The 20,848-nt window shown below is 40.7% G+C and overlaps 1 protein-coding gene and 1 long non-coding RNA gene across 15 annotated transcripts in view; both read left to right on the forward strand.

Moving 5' to 3' along the window:
- CMSS1 (cms1 ribosomal small subunit homolog) overlaps positions 1 to 20,848 on the forward strand; it is a 258,974-nt gene that overhangs the window by 69,908 nt on the left and 168,218 nt on the right. For 4 of the 14 annotated variants that reach the window (XM_065676594.1, XM_065676593.1, XM_065676592.1 and 1 more), the window contains one exon: positions 15,118 to 15,330. The exons of 9 other annotated variants lie outside the window; for them this stretch is intronic. In XM_065676594.1, coding sequence (XP_065532666.1) covers positions 15,285 to 15,330 — 46 coding nt within the window. In that variant the 5' untranslated portion in view covers positions 15,118 to 15,284. Of the gene's footprint in view, positions 1 to 7,491; positions 7,520 to 15,117; positions 15,331 to 20,848 lie in introns of those variants that run through there. One more of the 14 variants, XM_065676597.1, reaches the window with a different exon arrangement.
- Positions 16,529 to 19,719, forward strand: LOC136013153 (uncharacterized). Its single transcript, XR_010612159.1, has 2 exons — positions 16,529 to 16,623; positions 19,314 to 19,719. It is a non-coding gene; the product is annotated as an uncharacterized LOC136013153 (long non-coding RNA).

Consider the following 20,848-nt stretch of genomic DNA (forward strand, 5'->3'; position numbering starts at 1 on the left):
AGTATAGTTATATTCCTCAGAATGTTTTCTTCTCATATACTTTGAGAAACACACTTTGTCCATGTTTGCATCTAAAACCAGTTAGTTTTTATGTTGGATTCTTGGACTTGCATTTGTATAGGAGCTCTTGCACCCCTGTTCTTCAAGCTTTGTTATTTCCTGTCAAACTTTGTTAATTACTTTAATACTTTATTTCCAAGAATACAGAGTTTCAATGATTGCATCCGTAATTGATGTGTCATCCTGATCTGTGTATGGTTTTGCACCTGCCAACTTTCTGATCTTTTTACATAGTCATCTTCATTTTAAACTTAAATACCAGCAGCCTATTTTTGTTTTATTTTAGGTGAAGTTTGTGCATCCTATTCCAAAAGTCTTTCCACAGTCTAATAAAGTGTTGTGGTTTAAACCCAGTCAGCCACACAGTTTCTACTACCCCCCTCCCTTTCCCCCCCTTTCTTTCCTTCTTCCCCCCGCCCCGGCCCCGAGGGATGGGGAGGAGAATCAAAAGAATGTAACTCCCATGGGTTGAGGTAAGAACAGTCCAGTAACTAAGGTATAACACAAATCACTACTGCTACCACCAATAACATTAATGATAAGAGAAATAACAAGGGAAGAGAATAGGATACCACCCTCTGAAATGAGCCCAACGCAGAAGAGAGAGTGCCCTTCTGTGTAACTCCCAGTTACCTCCCTGTGAATGACATGCTGTGGTATGGAATACCTCTTTGGCTAGCTTGGATCAGGTGTCCTGTCTCTGCTTTCTCCCGGCCTCCCCTCGTCCCTGGCAGAACATGAGACTCACAAAGTCCTTGGTCAGAGTAAACATCAGTGTTATCAGCTCTGTTCCGACGCTGAAAGTCAAAAACACAGCACTGCACCAGCTACTAAGAAGGAGAAAAAAATGACTGCAACTGCTGAACCCAGGACAGTATTGGGCTGTGTTTGTCTTGCAGCCAAAGTCTGTGAGTTTTGAAGTTTTTGAATGGTCTTTAAATACTGTTGAGACCTGTTTGCTGATTGTGATGGGGATCACCATGTTGGCACGCATGCAGAGTGTTTTGCTCACGACCGTTTCGTCTGATTTCAAGAGTTAAACAGAGTCAGGATTAGGCCTTGGCTGGGGTTAGATGATGATATAGGAGGAAGGAGAGATTTTCCCTGTCTGAACCCTTTCTTCCTGCATCATTTTCTCAACTGCTTACTGAAATGTTACTTTATTGCCTGAATCTGCTTAGGACCATTTCAAAGGTGTAGCCATGGAGACAGTCTTGTCAGGTGTCTAAAAAAACTAATTTTGCCTCCAAGCACTTTGCAAATTGCTTCTATATGTTGTTATTTTTGTTGTGAATGGCTCCTTCTCAGTTTCTTCCAAGAAATGCTCTGAATGCCTCCTGTGTATCATAAACCCAACTATCTTTGCATTTAATAATTAGAATACCCAAGGGCAAATTTGTGTATGCTGTATTGAGACTCAGATCTTTGCAAATGTAAAAGTTAAGCAACACACTTTAATGAAATGCTGGAGTGAAATCTGAGTTGATACGATAGCAGCTTAATTTTAAGCTAGATTACAGACAAGAAATTTAGATCAGACTAATCTTGAAATTTGATAATGCTTATAAGCATGTATGGAAAACAGCCTGATGTATAAATAAGGTAAAATAAATGTTTTGTTTTATGAAACTAGTAAAAGCTCTATTTGGAATGTCTTCTAATCTTTGTTTGCATCTGAAGCTAATCTAGAGCTAAAGAAAATGGGAATTCAGAAGTCAGGATCTTGAATCTGTAAGGTACATTCCTTTAATAAAACACTGCTAGTTGGATGTTAACTATTGAAAGAAATAATGCCTTCCAAAATGGTATTTTAAACTTTCTTACCCTATGGTAAACTGAGGGCTTAGGCGGCTAAATCAGCTCAGTATTTGTGCCTTATGTAGGTTCAATACTGTATATTCCTATAATAATTTATTTTCTGGCCAAAAATGACACTTAGACCTAAAGAACGTACAGATCATAATAGACTTCACTGTCTTCTCAGGAGAGTTGAACTGTATAAACTCTGGGTTGAGTTGTTGCTCCTTTCATCAGTGTTGGCTGTTAAATGGTGTTCATGAGAAAAATGGATTCTGAACCAACGATCTATATAGGGCTGATACATCAATAAGAATGTGGATGCCTGGCAATTAATAACGTGGATTTATGGACGTGATGCTGTATTACAGTGATGAAGCCTTGATGAGCATGTTTACGAGGTCCTTTCAGTTTTAATATAGTGGCTTTCATGAAGTTTATTTATAATCTGTAGTTTTTATTGGCTCTGCCTAAATCTACTCTGTAAGGGTTTTGAAGGTTTATAGCAAACTTAAAGATACATAAAAAGTTAAGTAACTTTATCCAGTCAGTGTGTTTATCCAAATATGTCATCAAACTTCTCAGTTTCCTTTTTAGAAGGCCAGTTAGGGACAGACTGACTCATTCTTCTGTCTGACAGAATGCAAAGACATCCAGAGTTTAGCTGGCAAAACTATTGAAGAAAAGGGAGGATTTTAGGAAGTGTGTGTTGCTTCTTAGTTCCCCAGTTGGATGCAAGATAAAATTTTCAAATGAGAATCATGTGAAATCTTGTCTAAACATTTGAATAAACGATGTCCCAATTTCCTAATGACATAATTGCAAATTTTAGGATCTGAACTTTCCTAAAAGTCATCTTGGTAGTCATAAATTTACGTCAGAATAAGGTTTACAGTGATAAGAAGTTTTTGATAACCCTAGCATTCTTGGCATACAAATCAAATTGAAGAGAGAGGAGGGTGCATGGTCTCCATTTCTGCTGGGTTTTATTTACTTTTCCACAGGATTGTCTGCTTTTGTTCAGTTTTTTTCCCATGTTATGAGGAGGAAGGAGGCTAACATAGGAAATGCAAGTGAGACGGTAACAATTATAGTTAACTGAAAGGGAAGGATAGTTCAAGAAAAAAGCCCAATTTGTTACCTATACCCTGGCAGTGTCTGTGAGGCATATGTCTTTCCCCAGCGGCTTGAAGATACCTTGAATGAAAGTGCTGAGGCTACAGAATTTCCCAGTTGTGTTAAAGAGGCAAGACTGGTTTTAAAAGTGAAGAGCTCTGTGCAAGTTTGAGGTTTTTAATCAGCTGTCATAATTTCAAGCACAATGTGTGACTTGAAAGGTATTGGCAAGGATGTAAATAAGGCATTGTTCCAAAGAGCAGTTTCAGTGATTTTCTTTTGCAGTGCCATAACTTGATGCTGCTAAGAGTATGTTGGGCAGAGAATGAGAGCAGACCTGCGCAAGGTATATCTTGTCAAGCTCATAAGCACATTTGAAAACAACCATGTTTCTGGAGTCAGTGAGCTTCTCTTTTCCAGCACTCTTGGCAAAGGTAGAGTCTGGGAGAAGGTAACTGATGCTAGGCCAAATTTGACAGACATAACATAGCTGCCTGGCTATTTTCAGTGTAACTGCCCCTCTAGCACATTTAATTTCCTATTTTGGGGGGAATAAACTTCTATGGTAATATGCTTCCCCTCTCCCTTTTAAGTAGCCTCATCATGATGACCCCATCACAACTCTTGTTGGTTTTTGGGTTTTTTTTTCTGCTTGAATGTTAATGCTGTTGATGATCAAGTGGTGGTTCAAGAGCCTTAGTGCTGGAGACTTCTGTTGTCAGTATTGTCTGTATGAGGTCTAGCTTTTACTAGTTCTGTTCCCCAGCCCGGACTTTTCTGTGGAAGGTTACGGGCACTGGTTAGGTCCGTCTGCCCAGTCTTTGGAGTTGCTTCAAGTCATGCCTCACAGGTGTTGATGTGTTGGGTTTTTCATCTCAAGGGGTGTGCAGTTGAGACCTACCTTGGAAGGGGAGTGAGCAGTTCTCCAATCAGAGTTGTCCTGAAGGAGCAGATCTTGCTGCAGACCACTTAAACTCTCATGTTATGGTTTTATCTGCTATGGACCTCAGCTGTGTCTGTGGGCAAAATGTGTCCCTTAGGGTTCTTTTTCAGTCTTTGCCAAGTACCTAGAAATCTTTCAATAGAGTAACAGTCCTATTTGGAAGGACTGTATTGAGTTGTTAAAGAAAAATAATTTTTAAATTAATAACAAAGTGTAATTTTACTTATGAGAATTTTTATAGAACAGCTCTACAGGGATTCACAGAATCATAGAATAGTTAGGGTTGGAAAGGACCTTAAGATCATCAAGATCCAACCCCCTGCCGTGGGCAGGGACACCTCACACTAAACCATGTCACCCAAGTCCCTGTCCACCCTGGCCTTGAACACCACCAGGGATGGAGCATTCACAACTTCCCTGGGCAACCCATTCCAGTGCCTCACCACAATTAAAGTAAAGAACTTCCCCCTTATATCCAATTAAACTTCCCCTGGTTAAGTTTTAACCCATTACCCCTTGTCCTGTCACTACAGTCCCTAATGAAGAGTCCCTCCCCAGCATCCCTATAGGCCCCCTTCAGATACTGGAAGGCTGCTATGAGGTCTCCACGCAGCCTTCTCTTCTCCAGGCTGAACAGCCCCAACTTCCTCAGCCTGTCTTCATACGGGAGGTGCTCCAGTCCCCTGATCATCCTTGTGGCCCTCCTCTGGACTTGTTCCAACAGTTCCATGTCCTTTTTATGTTGAGGACACCAGAACTGCACACAAATACTCCAGGTGAGGTCTCACAAGAGCAGAGCAGAGGGGCAGGATCACCTCCTTCAACCTGCTGATCACGCTCCTTTTGATGCAGGCCAGGATACCATTGGCTTTCTGGGCTGCAAGCGCACACTGAAGCTGGCTCGTGTTCATTTTCTCATCGACCAGCACCCCCAAGTCCTTCTCCACAGGGCTGCTCCAAATCTCTTCTTTGCCCAGTCTGTAGCTGTGCCTGGGATTGCTTTGACCCAGGTGTAGGACCTTGCACTTGTCATGGTTGAACTTCATAAGGTTGGCATCAGCCCACTTCACAAGCATGTCAAGGTCCCTCTGGATGGCATCCCTTCCCTCCAGCATATCAACCGAACCACACAGCTTGGTGTCATCGGCAAACTTGCTGAGGGTGCACTCAATCCCACTGTCCATGTCAGTGACAAAGATGTTAAACAAGACTGGTCCCAACGCCGATCCATGAGGGACACCACTCGTTACCGGTCTCCAGCCAGACATCGAGCCTTTGACCACAACTCTTTGTGTGCAGCCATCCAGCCAGTTCTTTATCCACCAAGTGGTCCATCCATCAAATTGCTCCAATTTAGAGAGAAGGATGTCGTGTGGGACAGTGTCGAATGCTTTGCACTAGTCCAGGTAGATGGCATCAACTGCTTTACCCCTGTCCATCAATTCTGTAGCTCCATCATAGAAGGCCACCAAATTGGTCAGGCAGGATTTCCCCTTAGTGAAGCCATGCTGGCTGTCACCAAGCACCTTGTTGTTTTTCATGTGCCTTAGCATGCTGTCCAGGAGAATCTGCTCCAAGATTTTACCAGGCACAGAGGTGAGACTGACTGGTCTGTAATTCCATGGGTCATCCATTTTCCCCTTCTTGAAAATGGGGTTATGTTTCCCTTTTTCCAGTTGTTGGGAACTTCACCTGACTGCCATGATTTTTCAAATATGATGGCCAGTGGCTTAGCAACTTCATTCGCCAGCTCCTTCAGGACCCGCGGTTGGATTTCTGTGTTCTTGAAGTCGAGGGCCGTGAGCTTGCTGCATGCTCTTCTCACTGTCCTGAGGATCTCGAATTCGTCCATCTCATGATCACAGATATGTATTTGCGATCAAATCAAAATCAATAAACATCATTGAGACCTTTCTGTATTTTGGACATGTAAAATGAGAAGCAAAATTGTCAACAGTATGTCTGGAGAACAGCCATCAGCTTCCAGGGATAAGGCTAGATTCTTAGAGAGTGTGCTAGATTTAGAGAAGAGATTCAGAGCAGGCATGGGAGAAGCACTTTGAAGCTGTTGGTCAATGAGAAAATGAACATGAGCCGCCAGTGTGCACTCGCAGCTCAGAAAGCCAACCGTATGCTGGGCCGCATCAAAAGGAGCGTGACCAGCAGGTTGAAGGAGGTGATCCTGCCCCTCTGCTCTGCTCTGCTCTCGTGAGACCTCACCTGGAGTATTGTGTGCAGTTCTGGTGTCCTCAACATAAAAAGGACATGGAACTGCTGGAACAAGTCCAGAGGAGGGCCATGAGGATGATCAGGGGACTGGAGCACCTCCCGTATGAAGACAGGCTGAGGAAGTTGGGGCTGTTCAGCCTGGAGAAGAGAAGGCTGCGTGGAGACCTCATAGCAGCCTTCCAGTATCTGAAGGGAGATTACAGGGATGCTTGGGAGGGACTTCTCATCAGGTACTGTAGTGACAGGACAAGGGGTAATGGGTTAAAACTTAACCAGGGGAAGTTTAGACTGGATAGAAGGGGGAAACTCTTTAATTGTGGTGAGGCACAGGAATGGGTTGCTCAGGGAAGTTGCAAATGGTCCATCCCTGGCAGTGTTCAAGGCCAGTTTGGACAGAGGCTCAGGTGACATGGTTTTAGTGTGAGGTCACTCTGCCCATGGCAGGGGGATTGGAACTAGAAGATCTTAAGGTTCTTTCCAGCCCTAACTATTCTATGATTCTATGTGATTCTAGATGGTTCTTCTTCTATCTGCTTCCTATTACTCCCATTTCTTATTCTGAGCCTTCCTCCCATCCTGTGGCTCCCCCTCCACTCCCCGAGTCTGAAACAGAGATTTTAAAAACAAAAGTTCCTATGTCTCTCGTGACCTTTTATTTATGAATTTTTACATATTCTGAGGCTTTTTTCCAGTCTTCTTAGCAGAAAGATTAAAATATGAAACGTATTTTTCTAACGTGTTCACACTTTTGGTCTTCAGACACTTACTCTGTATGAGTGTGTGGTGTGCTCACTGTCTTGATGCTACTGATTTTTCCTGTTTATTCTCTTTTTAAAATTAGTGTTGAAGCACAGAGACCAAGGCTGTGAAATTTTTCTTAAACTACTTCAGTCTCCCACGGATACTTCTTTCATATGTGTATATAATGCTCAGAGATTTTATAGCTGGGCATAAATGCATTGAAGCTCACGGTATGCCATGGGAAACTTGGTTATGAGTTTAGACCCCAGGTCTTGATAACTGGTGTGTGACCTGCATTCTCACTTCTCATGACCATTTCTTCTCTTCCCTGTTCTAAAGATATGAAACTAATTATAGCACATGTAAGTCACTTAAATTTTTCTGCCGCAAGAAAGATCTTAACTTCATTGAGATTTCTCCTCCTCCACATTCAAACAGGAATATAACTTTTCCCATAGTAATGGTGTGTTCTGGAAAATTATGATAGTGTCAAACTTTCAGAGACTGATTTGTAGCTTTTTCTGTCTGTCTGATGTTCTATGTTTTCTTTTCAGGCTCCAGTTACAAAGTTCTGTGCCAGTTTCTCACAGCCCCACCCAGCAGTGAATCAGAAGTGCGCCATGTCTTTTTTTGGTCAGAGGTCTTGATGTAGTCATTTGCTTCTATTGTTGCTTATGATTAGACTAGTTATGCTGTGTTGTGCTCTACAGGGAGTGGTGCGCTCAGTCTTATTTGGAAGTGTAAATTGGTGACTAGAGCAAGTGCCCCATTACTGAGGGCAGCACCTCACCATGAGCATATTTGGCTAGTGCTTCATTGCCAGTGTCGGTCACTGGTTAGGCTCCAAAAAGGGTATATGGAATGAGTGTTGATTTACAAGAGCTATAAATACACTGAGACTTGCCAGCTTAGAAAGATCATCTTTCCCTTTGAGCCCTGACACTATGGTTAAAATTGCTGACCAGAGCTACCACCAGGGCAGTTTCCACGAGCATCCCTTTAAGGAGAATTTATGCCCTCTTAAAGGAAGGGCATAGGCAATGACCATTGCTTTTCCCGTTCATGAGGGAAAAGAGGGTAGCATGTGTAGGAGAACATTGTTTGGCTAAGGTTTTTCAGCATGTTCTCTCCAGCCTCAAAGTATGCAATGATAGTATTGATTGGTAATCCTGACAGTGTGCCTAAAGAAGTGAACAGATGTCTTATGTACTCAGAATTAAAAAAAAACTGAAGTATGAGCCTCACTTCTCTCTGTCACTCCACCAATTTGAGTAGAGTTGCATGAGAAATGGTTATCACCTGGATCTTGCATCTGCTTGCTGATTACAATAGGTGGAATCATTTAGAATTGCACCATGGATCTGTAGGATCTCAGTTGTGTTAACACAGAGTTGGAAGCTGCTTCTATTTGTATTTATTTTTAATCTTTGTTTTGAAAAAACATAATGTGATATTATTCATCAGGGATTCTAGTGATAAACTTAAGTTTTAAGGGGAAGTTCAAGTTAGAAATATCAAGGAAGAAATTCTTTACTATGAGGGTGGTGAAGCACTGGAACAGGTTGCCCAAAAAAGTGGTAAATGCTCCATCCCTGGCAGTGTTCAGTTCCAGGTTGCACAGAGCCTTGGGTGACATGGTCTAGGGTGAGGCATCCCTGCCCATGGCAGGGGGATTGGAACTCATGATCTTAAGGTTCTTTCCAACCCAAACCATTCTATGATTTAATAATTTAGGGGGTTTAATCCCTCATTTTTAACCTGGATTCTATTGATTTATTTGCTCTAAGATGAAGTATTTTTATGTTCCTTCATGCACAGAAACTGTTCTAGAAGTCTTCGAACCCTTGGATTTTGACAGGGATTTGATTTCACAACATCTGTTGAAAGTTACATAGTGCAATGGTACATAGTTTTCCACGTAGAAGTATGAGGTTATTAATCTGTGTACATCACTTTCTCGAGCCTGTCTTTGTGCCTCTATGGTGTTATTAATGGGACTGTCCCATTGGGGTGTAATGCAGAATAAGAATGCTAATGTTTTGCTTGAGTTGGGTCTCTCTTACTCACCTACAGAAGACTAGATACCCATGAAAAAGTTCAAGTGTACAGAGATCTGGCATCCATTTCACAACTTGTAAGACATAGTCTCAAACATATGTAATATATATAACTCATTGCCAGAAAGCTAAAAGGAAATGATTACATTTGAGTACAATGCAATCTACAACAATAGTTCAGTGTGCATGAAATTAAAAACTGCTGGCAACACATGTAGAATAAGTAAGTTGACAATGTTTATTTTTACTTTATAGCTTTCTATACAGATAAGATCCTGCTTCTTACAGCATTTAATTGGCTTCATTAATAAAACCAGTAAATACTAATTATACCTGTACCCACTGTTACAGAATATTAAACTTTCCACAGCTGGGCATGCAGTATATTGCTATTGTGATGTCTGAATGTGTTAGAATTCAAGTACAGCTGTTCTATGTTGACAACATACTAGCATTCCACCTTTTAACTGAAATGGTTCCTTCTCTCCTTGATGCCCTGTTCCAGTTTTCAAGCATTGCTCATTTAACCTACGGTGTGTAGCAATTACTTTTATCTGACACTCAAAAAACCTCCACCCCCCACTCCCCCCACCCCCCCCCAAAACCAACAATAAAAAACAACACCCAGCAAAAGCAAACCACTTAACCTAGAGTACTCAGTTTTATGAAATCACATTTCTTACCTACTCAGAACTGGAACACTATCATACCACAATATGATTTAATTTTGGTACATTTTTAGTGTGATGCTTAGTTCATGTAATAACATTTCAAGAGAGGGTAAAAGTGGACTGTAAACATAAGCAAGCAACAATGCAGTAATGAGTAAATCCAGTGAAGAGACATAGAGGGATCAAACAGATGATGTGGAAATGATAAAAAAAAATATTTTTAAAGTGAGGGCCTGGAAAGGGATTTGGTTATGTGGATGGGCAGACAGATATGTTTGATTTAATTTTGTTGGTTTTAGTTTTTATTGGAGGTGCTGTGAAGAAGAATTTTTGGTACTTAAAATGTGCCTAGATATGATAGACTGAGCAACAAGCAGTATGATTTTGTAATCCCAGTTTTAAGATCTGAGGTATTAGAGAATTTTAGAGATGAAACCATGGTCGGGCGGATGAAAGGCTGAGTACCCTTCTGGTCTCATGGAGTTGGGGATGATGGCAGGTTGCTGTGGTAGTGGTGATTGGGATAGTCTTGAGCCATTATCATAGAGATGATGACTGGCTTTGAATTTCTTTGAGAAGCACAGAGAGTGAAGGGATAAAGAGACCTAAAGAATATACTTATGAGATCCTATGGACAGAGCAGAGGTGGGCAGTGAGAGGTTTTTGACTCAGAGTACACTGTTGAAACTCTTAGAGAAATGAATCCAGCTGGAGTCACAGGAGCTCTGTGGGTAAAATGGCTAGGAACTACTGAAAGCTCATTTGTGTCCAAGGTGCCAACAGGTCAGAGACAGTGAAGATGGATTAGATTCAGAGGTTTGCCAGAAGGGAAGTTATTGGGCTTTTAATGAGAGCAGTTTCAGTTGAACATGGGGCATAAGCCAAACCAGAATGATGCTTACCATGAAAAACTGAGGGAAAGGGTCTTCTGGTGAGGATGGCAAAGACTGCATCAGGAGCCCTGGTAGCCAGCAGAATCACTGTTCTTTGGGGATCTTCAGTAGTCAGCTGGGCAAGGGTCTGAGCAACCTGATCTGTGTGAAGTTAGCCCTGCACTCAGCAGGTTATGCTGGTGACCTCCAGAGCTCTCTTCTAACCTGTATCACTCAACATCTTATCATCTTAACTGGCTGACCTTGATGAGGGGCAGCAGTTGGAGCAACAAGCAGTGTTTTGTTAGATGATAAAGACTACAGTTGTGAGACTTCTGCAGGTTAGGTTCAATTTTTTTTTATGCTTGGTGAACAGTGACTCCTCAGATGAAAATGCCCTTTGTGTTTTTAGAAGAAATGTCTGATACAGTGAAATACAGTTTGGTTGGCTGGCTTAGTTTTTTTCCGTCTGCTTAGAGCCTAAGGGGTAAATTTCCTTTTAGAAAATGTTAGGATTATCTTATATGTAAACAGTTGTGTTTTCTTCTTTGGACTAGGATCTTTATAGGACCTTTGTGAGTGTGAAGTCAGAGCTAAAGCAAAAACTTACGGCTGCTTTCCTCCCTATGGAAAAAAAACCCTCATCTTAGTAGATGATCTGAAACTAAGGATCTTACTAGTTGCTGTTATACCAACTTGCAAGTTTTTGTGCTAACATTTGAATTCCTGTGGGCAATATTTATCATAAATACCTTTGAAAATCTATTTACATTGCTTATTAGCAAACAGCTGTATTTTTCCTGCTCTGTTGAACATTCCCTTATTTAACCAGTGTATCTTCATAATAAAGCTTTACCCTTTGTATAGTTGAGAGTCTATATAGTATATAGAAAGTTTGATGATGAGACACACCTGTATATTGGGAGATTACTTCCTTTCCTCCCTTTTAACCCTCAGGTACCTCTAAATTTTTTCTTCCACTCATACCTTCATTTCCTTCCCGTATTCAGAAAATGGAGAATAACTGTGCTTAGGTAGCATGTAAAACTTTGAGATTTGCAGGTGAAAAGGGCTGTGTAAGTGCTGATCATTTTACTATTTTATTTTTTAGTTTCTTTTTGTCCTTGGGTGGGGAGGGGGGAGTAGTATGTAAACACATAAATACTTGCATGTGTATGACATGTGTTTTCAAACCAGGAGCATACATATCTGGAAAACTTTCTAGTTTCATATTTTAGCTTTGTAAAATGTTTTTTTAAACCAGCAGCTTTTATTATTGAACTGTACAACAAAAATATGGAGTGTGGATAAATATATTTGGATGAAAGATTACATCCTCAGGGAAGATACATTGGAATCTGCATCTGATTCTGAACCAAGTATTCTTCCTAGTCCTTAATCCTGCCTTCTATCTCCCAACCCCATGAAATGCAAGAGCTTCTGAACTAACTCAATAGCTTTTATGCTCTGGTTCTTTGGGTGATCTTAGTAGTCTCTGTATCTAGCTTCCGGAGTTTTTCTATGTAGTTGTGAGTTTGGGTGCTGCTATTCTTGCAGGCTTCAGCAGTACAGTAAAATTTTCTCTTCTAGGCTTTAGTAGTCTTGGGCTAGTATACTACCTTGGACGTGTAGTTTGTCTCTCTGTTCCTGTCTGATCTGCACACATACAGAGTATGCTTCAGGTTGAAGTTCAGGGAAAACCTTATCCAGTCATTATCCATTGGCCTCCTTTTCTCCACAAAACTATGCCTTATCTGACAGGTTAGTCAGTGGCTCCATGCTTCAAAAGTACATATGACTGAAGGTGAGTAAATGTAATGATAGTAGCATGATTATATCATTCTTCTACTAGTAAATGTCTGCTGTGCTAAGTATTGAGGCTCTTTTCAGTTTGGAAGACCAATATTTGTCTCTCAACTACTGCAAGACTATGGAGAATTAGTTTTCGCTGGCAACAAGAAAAATGCTTGAAATGCCTAAAAAGGTAACATTAAATGCTAATCCAGTTACCATATCTAGAAAGCTGTCACTAGTCCTGCCATAAGCTTAAACTCCCCAATCTGGCAATGTACAATTGTGGAGGCCAGCCTTAGTCTTGTTGCCTTGCTTGTGAAGTCAAATGGATTCTCAAATGATTAAGAGTTTGTTGGGTTTTTTTTTTCTGTCAGTGAAGGCTGCTGATATTTTGCAGGATTCAAACATGTTTTTGTAACACTCTTAATGAGGAATGTCGTGTATGGTGGGAGGAAGGCAGCAGCAAGCCCTTATTGATAGAGGCTTGCCTAGTTTTTTTAAACCATGGAACATCAGATAAATTAGTTCATCACTAAAATTTTCAGTTAAGAATTCTTCAGTTCTGTTTTTATTGAGCACATAGGGAAGAAAAAGGAAATGGCTTTCTCTCTGCCTTATTTGAAAATATATTCAGAATCATATGTAAGAGTTGGAGCTGATGGATAGTTTGTTGTTGCTGTCATGAGTAGTTTTTAGTGCTTCAGCGTCACTCTCCCACAGCATCTGAGTTTTTATTTTTCATTTTGATCACATAATCACATACTGTTCAGGTACCTTTTTTGGCTTGCATGCATTCTATACTCCTGAAGGATAAGTTTAGCATACACTGGCTGTAACCTTGGTCCTCCGTAAAAGCAAGACACTTTTTTGACTAACTGAACAGGAAGTTCAGGATTCTGCTTTGAAACTGAAATATTGTTGGGATTGCTATATACAGTTCCACACTTAGAAGAGGATACTGCTTCTGGCTGAAAAAAAAAAAGAAAATTTATTGATGAATACTTACTGCTTTTCTGACCTTTTTTTGTTTGTTTGTTTGTTTAATGGAAGAAGGCAAAATTAATTTGTCACTTCTTCATGTATGAAACTTTTAGCAGAGTTCCATTTGTTCTTAATCCAAATGTGAAATTCACACCCTGAGAAGATTTGAATTGGACTAAGGTTTTTGAAATGGAAGAAAAGGTCGCTTCCCTTAGTATGGGGGGGGGAGGGGGGTTGTGTGTCTTCTGAATGTGAAGTCAGGCAGCCTAATGTAGAAGTTGCTGTGCCTTAACTTGCTGAGTGCCTGTTTTTCAGTTGTGAGGTATTTTTTTGGTTTTTTTTTTTTCTTGTTTTGTTTGGGGTTTTAGTGTTTCTTTTTTGTTATGGCAGGCAATTGTGTGGAGCTCTTCATGGTGACGTTACTTGGCAAACGTTTTGGAATCAACTCAACATGTGACATCACACCCCCTTAAGGTTTTCCACATAAAATGCATCCTCCAAAGAAAATACAAAAATTGAGACTTAATCTGAAATCTATTACTACATCCTCTAAGGTCTCATTAGGCACCTCACTATTCCCACCTCCTTTCCTTCCCCCCCCTTTTCTAGGCAGATACACGAAATGTTGCAGATAGTGGTTAAATATTTTATAGTCTTGGAGGAGAGGCAGGGAAGAGAGGTTTAATCCTGTCTCTACCCTGTTTCCACAAAAAAAAAAAAAAAAAAAAATCCAAGGACTCTGATGCTTAGTGTTTTCTCCTGTGCAGCTTTTCATGCTGTGTGAGGACAGGTGTCTGATGTAACATTTTGACACTTTTAACAACTGTAGTTGTTTAGCTCTGTCTCTTAAGAGATGAGTGTCTTGTAGTTTTTGAGAAAAGAACTACAGAGATGAAAACTTATATTTATCTCAGGTTTTGTTCCCTGATATGGTGATGTTTCATAAAACAATTCTTAAGGAAAAAAATCAGTTCTGTGCCTTGTGGGGGGCTTTGTATGTGCTTCTCTGTGTGTGACTGTGCTTGCTTGCATGTGTGCACATTTTTCTGAGAAGCAAAGGGTTTTCTTCCCCAGCCTCTTTAATTAAAAACCATAAATACGGTAGTGTACTCAGTGGGAAGTGTGTGTGCCATCTTTGATAGGCGTGCAGGAGAAAGGTGTAGAGCAAAGGGTGAGCACTGCCAAAATACGTGGAATGTGATGTTACAGGCGAAGCAGAGCAAGAATTATCTATGCATAATGTGAGTTTAGAAGAGGCTTGGTGTTCTCACACCCAAACATTTCCATCTGTTCCTAAACAAAAGGAAGCTAAGACAATATTCTCCTATCTTCTGGGGTATCTATCCAGGGAATAGGAAATGTTGTTAGATATTTTTTTATTCTCCTTAGGATGTATTCAGTTTTCCTGCAGATTCAGAGAAGCCACAGGTTAAAGTGGCTTTTTTAAAGATAGTAAATGATGTCAAATTTTTCTTAATCCTTCTTCTGAGAATTGGTATTGGAGCTCTCACACTGGGCTTAAACAAGTTGTGTCACTTTTAGGTTACACTTAAAAATAAAGTTGGGTTGATGGTTTTTATGCCAGTCCTGATATGAGAACTTTATGATGTTCTTATTTTTAAAGCTTTCTGTAAGTTATCCTCTGCCTTTGCTTCCTCTTTCTGTATTTCTATGGTCTGTCTAAACACCTTTTATTTTTCCTCATGTCTTTTTGCTTTGCCATCAGAGAATGGTTTCATATTTTGTTACTTACATACTATAATGTACACTCAGCATCTTAAACATGGTGAAGGGTTCACATGCTTCATGTTGGTTATAACTTTACACATTTGCGTATCTCCCTGTATTCTCTGTAGGGCATCCTACCTGTCATCCTGCCACAGCACTGAAGAATCTGCCAACCGTTCAACCTATCTCACCTGCTGATAGATTAGTCACTGCGGTTGCATAGGATTAGTCACATTTTCACAAAAAAAGTGAACTCTCAAAATACATCTCTGCAGATATTTCTGATTTTTAGTGGATGCAGAATAAGAAAGCACACAGATCCTTAGACATAACGTTAAATTGTAAGTAACCTTACCTTTTACATTCTTGTTCCAGTAAGTTCGTGAACTCATCACTTTTTTCCATGTATTTGCTGTGCTTCCTTTTTTCTTCCTCTAGTTCATACAGTGTCTGTCTGTGTGATTTTTCTACCATGAGAAGTTGTTCCAGCATTCGTTTGTGAGTTTCTTTCTGTTTCGCCACAACTTTATCAAGCTACAAAAAAAGGAAAAACTCCTGAAGTCTTCTTGAAACTCTCACTTGTTCAGACTTTCATTAATGAAAGATTTTGAGAGACCCTTAGTAAACTTAAAATGCATTTAATAGCCTCATGGCCAGGTCCTGTAGTATCTTTGGAAATAAGCTTTAGAAAGGGTTATTTATTTCTCTCAGTTTAATTCTGACAAATTATAAAAATAAATGAAGGTACTGTTCTGCAGGACCCTCAGTCACATTCTGTTTCTCCTCCTGCCATGACTGATCCTCAACAGCTACTAATTAACAATTACTGTTCCCAGGACTATGCTTTTCTCGTTGGTAACTGTGGTAGAGGTCTTGGCAGATGAAGCCTCTGCTTCACACATTAGACGACTGATCTTTGGTTGAATAGAAATAACTCCTCATTTGTATCTGCATAGAAATGAGAGCACTGAATTGTCAAAACAGGTAGGTCAAAAAGCAATTTCACAGTAAATGTGTGATAGAATCAAGAGTGGAAAACTGTGCTGTCTCTTGTACTTACTCTGAGCATGGCTTTGGGTTTCTGGAATAAGTAACTACTAAATTTTGAAATATTTGTACTTTTATTTGATGGTGGCATTTCTGTTCCTCAACTTTTATATGTTGTAAAGGGGTTTGCTTTGCAGATGGTATCCTTAGCATCAAATTCCCTCCCCTTCCCCAAGGGTTTCTTCTGAGCTTCTAAATAGTATTATATGCTGATAGTTTAATTTAATGATCTATTTTAGGTTTTGGTAATCATTTTTAGGGTTTTTTTAAACCACAAATGTATTGGCATAACTGTTGAGTGGAGTTATGCTACTAAACAAAATGATTTCCACAAACTGAGAGAAAACTGTCATTCAGAGGATAATTTTACACAGTGTTTTAAGAATACAGTATGTTATGCAACATGTTATGCAACTTACATGTGTGTATGAAACCAGAAGGGGTTTTCCTTCTTAGGCATTACTGATCTAATCCTGATTTCAGGAGGGATCTGAAGACCTGGACATCTCAAGACCTGGAAAGAGTCTGTATTTGTGAGAAGCTTTGTTCCCTGCCCCTTTTGCTGTGGAGTCAGCCTCCCTCATGAGGTCAACACAAGAATCTTTGTATCTCTTTTTTGGAAAAGAGAAATTCTGAGTTCAAAGCCCAGTGCCTCCTTTTAACCACAGTCTACCCCAGTAGGTCAAGCTGCTTTGCAGTGCTTCACTCTATTAATAGGAAAGAATTCACAAATGGGCAGTGTGGGAAGCAAGGCTGGTTCTGGTTCTCTGATGTTTCCCCTACAAGGAATTACATGTGCCACAAGAAACACTTGAGAACACAAGAACACTTCTGAGGGCCGCTTCTTATTTTGGACAACTTAATTCCAAACAGTATGATTGATTATCTTTTCCTCATGTTTATTCGCAGTTTGGCCGGTAGAAGTGATGACAGGAAGAGCTGGAATACTTAAACATGAGTTTCTTGAATGAGTGAGAATATAGTCAATTTCTGCATGGGCTTCTGAGTCTCCCCCTGCTTACCTCAGCATCTTTTTAAGCTTTATATATTCTCTTATGTTTCTCCTAAATCATTGTTAACTTTTTTTGGTGACACTGCTATGACTAAGGAAAAAGAAACTATTGACAGGTCTTTGAAGATGGTTTGAGTCCCAAATATTCCAACAGAAATGTGGACAGCTTGGAAATTGCCTGGTTTTTCTGTTTATGATGTTAGAGAGTGTGGTTTTGGTTGTGACATAGCTCATTTCATGCATGATCAGAAAATGGAAAGAAACTTATTACACTCCTTTCTGGCTTTGTGCTGCACTTACAGCAGATTAAGTTTTTTTCCCACCTTGTTCACTGATGATTTGCCTGCTTTGACACCAGCATGGTCAGTGCTTTCTGGAATTGTGATCCTAAAGTAGGACCTCTCTTGGGAAAACATTTCTTACCTAAAGCCTTGCATATGCAAGCTTTCTCAGTAAGTAAGTGCTGCCTTATACAGTAATCTCTTGGCTGTGTTTTCTATGTCTTCTACAGAGGTTGAAAACTGAATTGCCATAAAAGGTCAGGTCGAAGAAGACTGGCCATTTTTAATTTCTCCACACTCTCCTTTATTCCACCAGAAGTGGAAATTCCAGAATTTTAAATATTTTGCTCAGTTACTAGCTTACCAGGAAGAGAGAAAAAAATTTCAGGGTTTTTTATCAACCTTCCTCCCCACTAAGATTTTGGAGGATTTTTTGGAACAGCTGTTGCACAGATGTGTGAAGCACCATCACCTGAGTTTCTGATCCTTGCCCTTTTAGAGGTTGTGCTGTCAGGTGAATATGTGCTGGTTTTGGAAAGCAACCTGCTGCCTGTATATTTTATGCAATTCCAGTTCAGTGCTGCTGGCAGTTACAGCCCTGACTTGCTTAAGTGGATAGGAACTGGGCGTCAGCCTTGCATAATAGTGCTTGCTGGTCTCAGCCATCAGTGCGATGTCAGGTGGGGAAGAAGGCAAAGGTGTGAACTTCCAATTTCATCTGGCAGGCAGTCTGTGTGGATGGGTTTAAGGAAGGGAAGTGGTGCATATGAATGTACTGGACCACCACTTCAAAAATAGATGTATAAATCTGAGGAGATGTATAAATTGCTGTCGTAAGAAAACACTGAAATTTCTGGCTACAGGAATAAATCAAATGACTCTTCATACCAAACATATAAAAGCCTGATGGAGGTGAGGGTTAGTCATCAACACAAACATATTAACCAAATAGAAAATAGTCCTGCTTCTGCCCTGTTGGGTGTGAAGGATGTGAGATTTGCCAGCAGTATCTTTTGGGTTCAGTATACTTTGTTTGCTCTGGAGTATCATTGAATGGCTACAAGAGTAATCCAAGCAGCATGTATGCAAGAAGAAATTTAGTAACTCCAGGTTTTTGTTTTTGCATTTCTCAAGGATGATGCCAGTGCTTTTCATTTCACAGTTGTCCTTTTGTTAGAGTTGAAATAAACAGTTTGGATGACAAACTAGTATTTCGCGTGGGTGAAGTGTGTATTCAAGACAGGGATGTGGAATGAGGGATTTGAAAATGGGTAGAACAGTAGTGTCCTGGGAATGCCTCCTAACATGAAAGGCTTAAGCAAGTAACTAAGCTGCTGCATTAAAGCTGTTTCCATGTTGCCGTTTTCTCCTGTTGCTCAGATCAGCAGCTGCATTTAGGTTTTCTTTTTAAGAGCACTGTCAAATCAGTTCTACTATGAGCATTCATAGCTGGCTCGTGGGTGTTGTGGCTGGGCAGGTACAAGGTGTAGAGTGAAAGCTTGGAATGCCACTCAGGAAAAAAGGGAAGAGGTACTGGGGCTGTCTCGTGGTACTGTTGGGTGATAGAGAATTGGAGAGGCAGTAAGTCCTATATCAGATTGTAGTGCTAGAACAAGCAGTAATGGGTTCAATCTTAAACAGGGGAAGTTTAGATTGGATATAAGGAGGAAGTTCTTTACTGTGAGAGTAGTGAGGCACTGGAATGGGTTGCCCAAGGAAGTTGTGAATGCTCCATCCCTGGCAGTGTTTAAGGCCGGGTTGGACAGAGCCTTGGGTGACATGGTTTAGCGCAGGGTGTCCCTGCCCATGGCAGGGGGGTTTGAAACTTGATGGTCTTAAGGTCCTTTCCAACCCTAACTATTCTATGATTCTATGATTAAAGCAGACACTTGAGATCTGCATGTAAGCTGCATAATGGGCATGGGCATTTGGCTTTGTGACACTTGTGTGCATTGTTGTGCAACATGCCTCTCCCTCCCTGCAGGATCAAGCAGAGCAGAGTCTGGTACTGGGTTGCTGCGCTTCTGAGTGATGCGTTTGGAAGCTGTCTTATGTCCTTCTGCAAGATAAGGGCACTTCCCTGGAGAGCAAATTTGACTCTTGGCGTTTTCCCTGTGAGACCTTGTGGCTAACTCCCACGGATCCAGCAGAGAAGAGACAGGAGTCGTGTGAACCCCTGCTAGTGCATGATCCTCACACAGGAGCAGTCTCCAGCAGCCCCTGGTTCCTCAAATTACTCTGTCCAAATACTAAATCTGCCCTTGAAATACCCTTTTATATGTGTATGCACACATTTACTCAGCTATACAGTTCTTGGCTAAAAAACACAGAGGGCTAATAAGCATCGGTATAAATGTCTTCTGTTGAAAATTAAAGTGATAAAATCGTAATTAAGTGATTTGTTGTTTTGCTCTTGGTTAACCATATGGGCGTTTTGCTAGAATTAATACTTGAACATACTGTACAATACAACGGAAAATTAGTCATGGTCTTATGTAACTGTGAATAGTTCAGCAAGCTAAAAATTCACAGGAATTTAATTCTTTAAATGCATTTTGCCACCAACTTGTGTCTGAAATCAGACTAGGGTGGTATGTCTCATATCCATTGTGTTGGAACTGAACTTTTTGGATTTCCTCTTTCTTGACTGTTTTGGTACTGTGCCAGAATAAAATCCAGTTTAGTTACATTTCTTTATCCAAAGTTCAGTAAAGTAGTATTCCTGTCAATAGCCTCACAGACATTGTTTATAAATGTATAATTCTGAGTTTAGGATTACTGGACATTGTGGGAGCAGTTCCTCCTTTGTCTTTTTCAACCCTATTTGAGCTAAATTTCTATGTAGATATGCTGGTTTGCTTTTCCTGAATGATATGTTGCCACTGTTACTGTTCCAGCCTCTTCCAATGACTTACTTTTTCCCCGCAGTTGTTGTCAAGTTGTGACCTAATGTCGTGGTTTAAACCCAACCACAACGCTCGTTCACTCACACCCCCCCCCCTTTTTTTCTCCCTCTTTCTTTCCTTCCCCCCCCACCCCCGACCCTCCCCGCTCCCAGAGGGATGGGGAGGAAAATTGAGAGAATGTAACTCCCACGGGTTGAGATAAGAACAGCCCAGTAACTAAGGTATAACACAAATCACTACTGCTGCCACCAATGATAATAACGGTAAGAGAAAATAACAAGAGAAGAGAATACGATACCACCGCTGAACGAGTTTGACCCCCCCCTGAAGAGAGCCTGTGCCCTTCTGGGTAACTCCTGGTTACCTCCCTGGGCATGACGTACTGTGGTATGGAATACCTCCTTGGCCAGCCTGGGTCAGGTGTCCTGTCTCTGCTTCCTCCCAGCCTCCCCTTGTCCCCAGCAGAGCATGAGACTCACAAAGTCCTTGGCCAGAACAAACACCACTCAACAACAATTAAAAACAGTTGGTGTTATCAGCTCTCTTCCCAGGCTGGAAGTCAAAACACAGAGCTTGCACCAGCTACTAAGAAGGAGAAAAACAGCTACTGGTA

This window comes from Lathamus discolor, chromosome 4 (assembly GCF_037157495.1).
Source record: "Lathamus discolor isolate bLatDis1 chromosome 4, bLatDis1.hap1, whole genome shotgun sequence".
Taxonomy (NCBI): domain Eukaryota; kingdom Metazoa; phylum Chordata; class Aves; order Psittaciformes; family Psittacidae; genus Lathamus; species Lathamus discolor.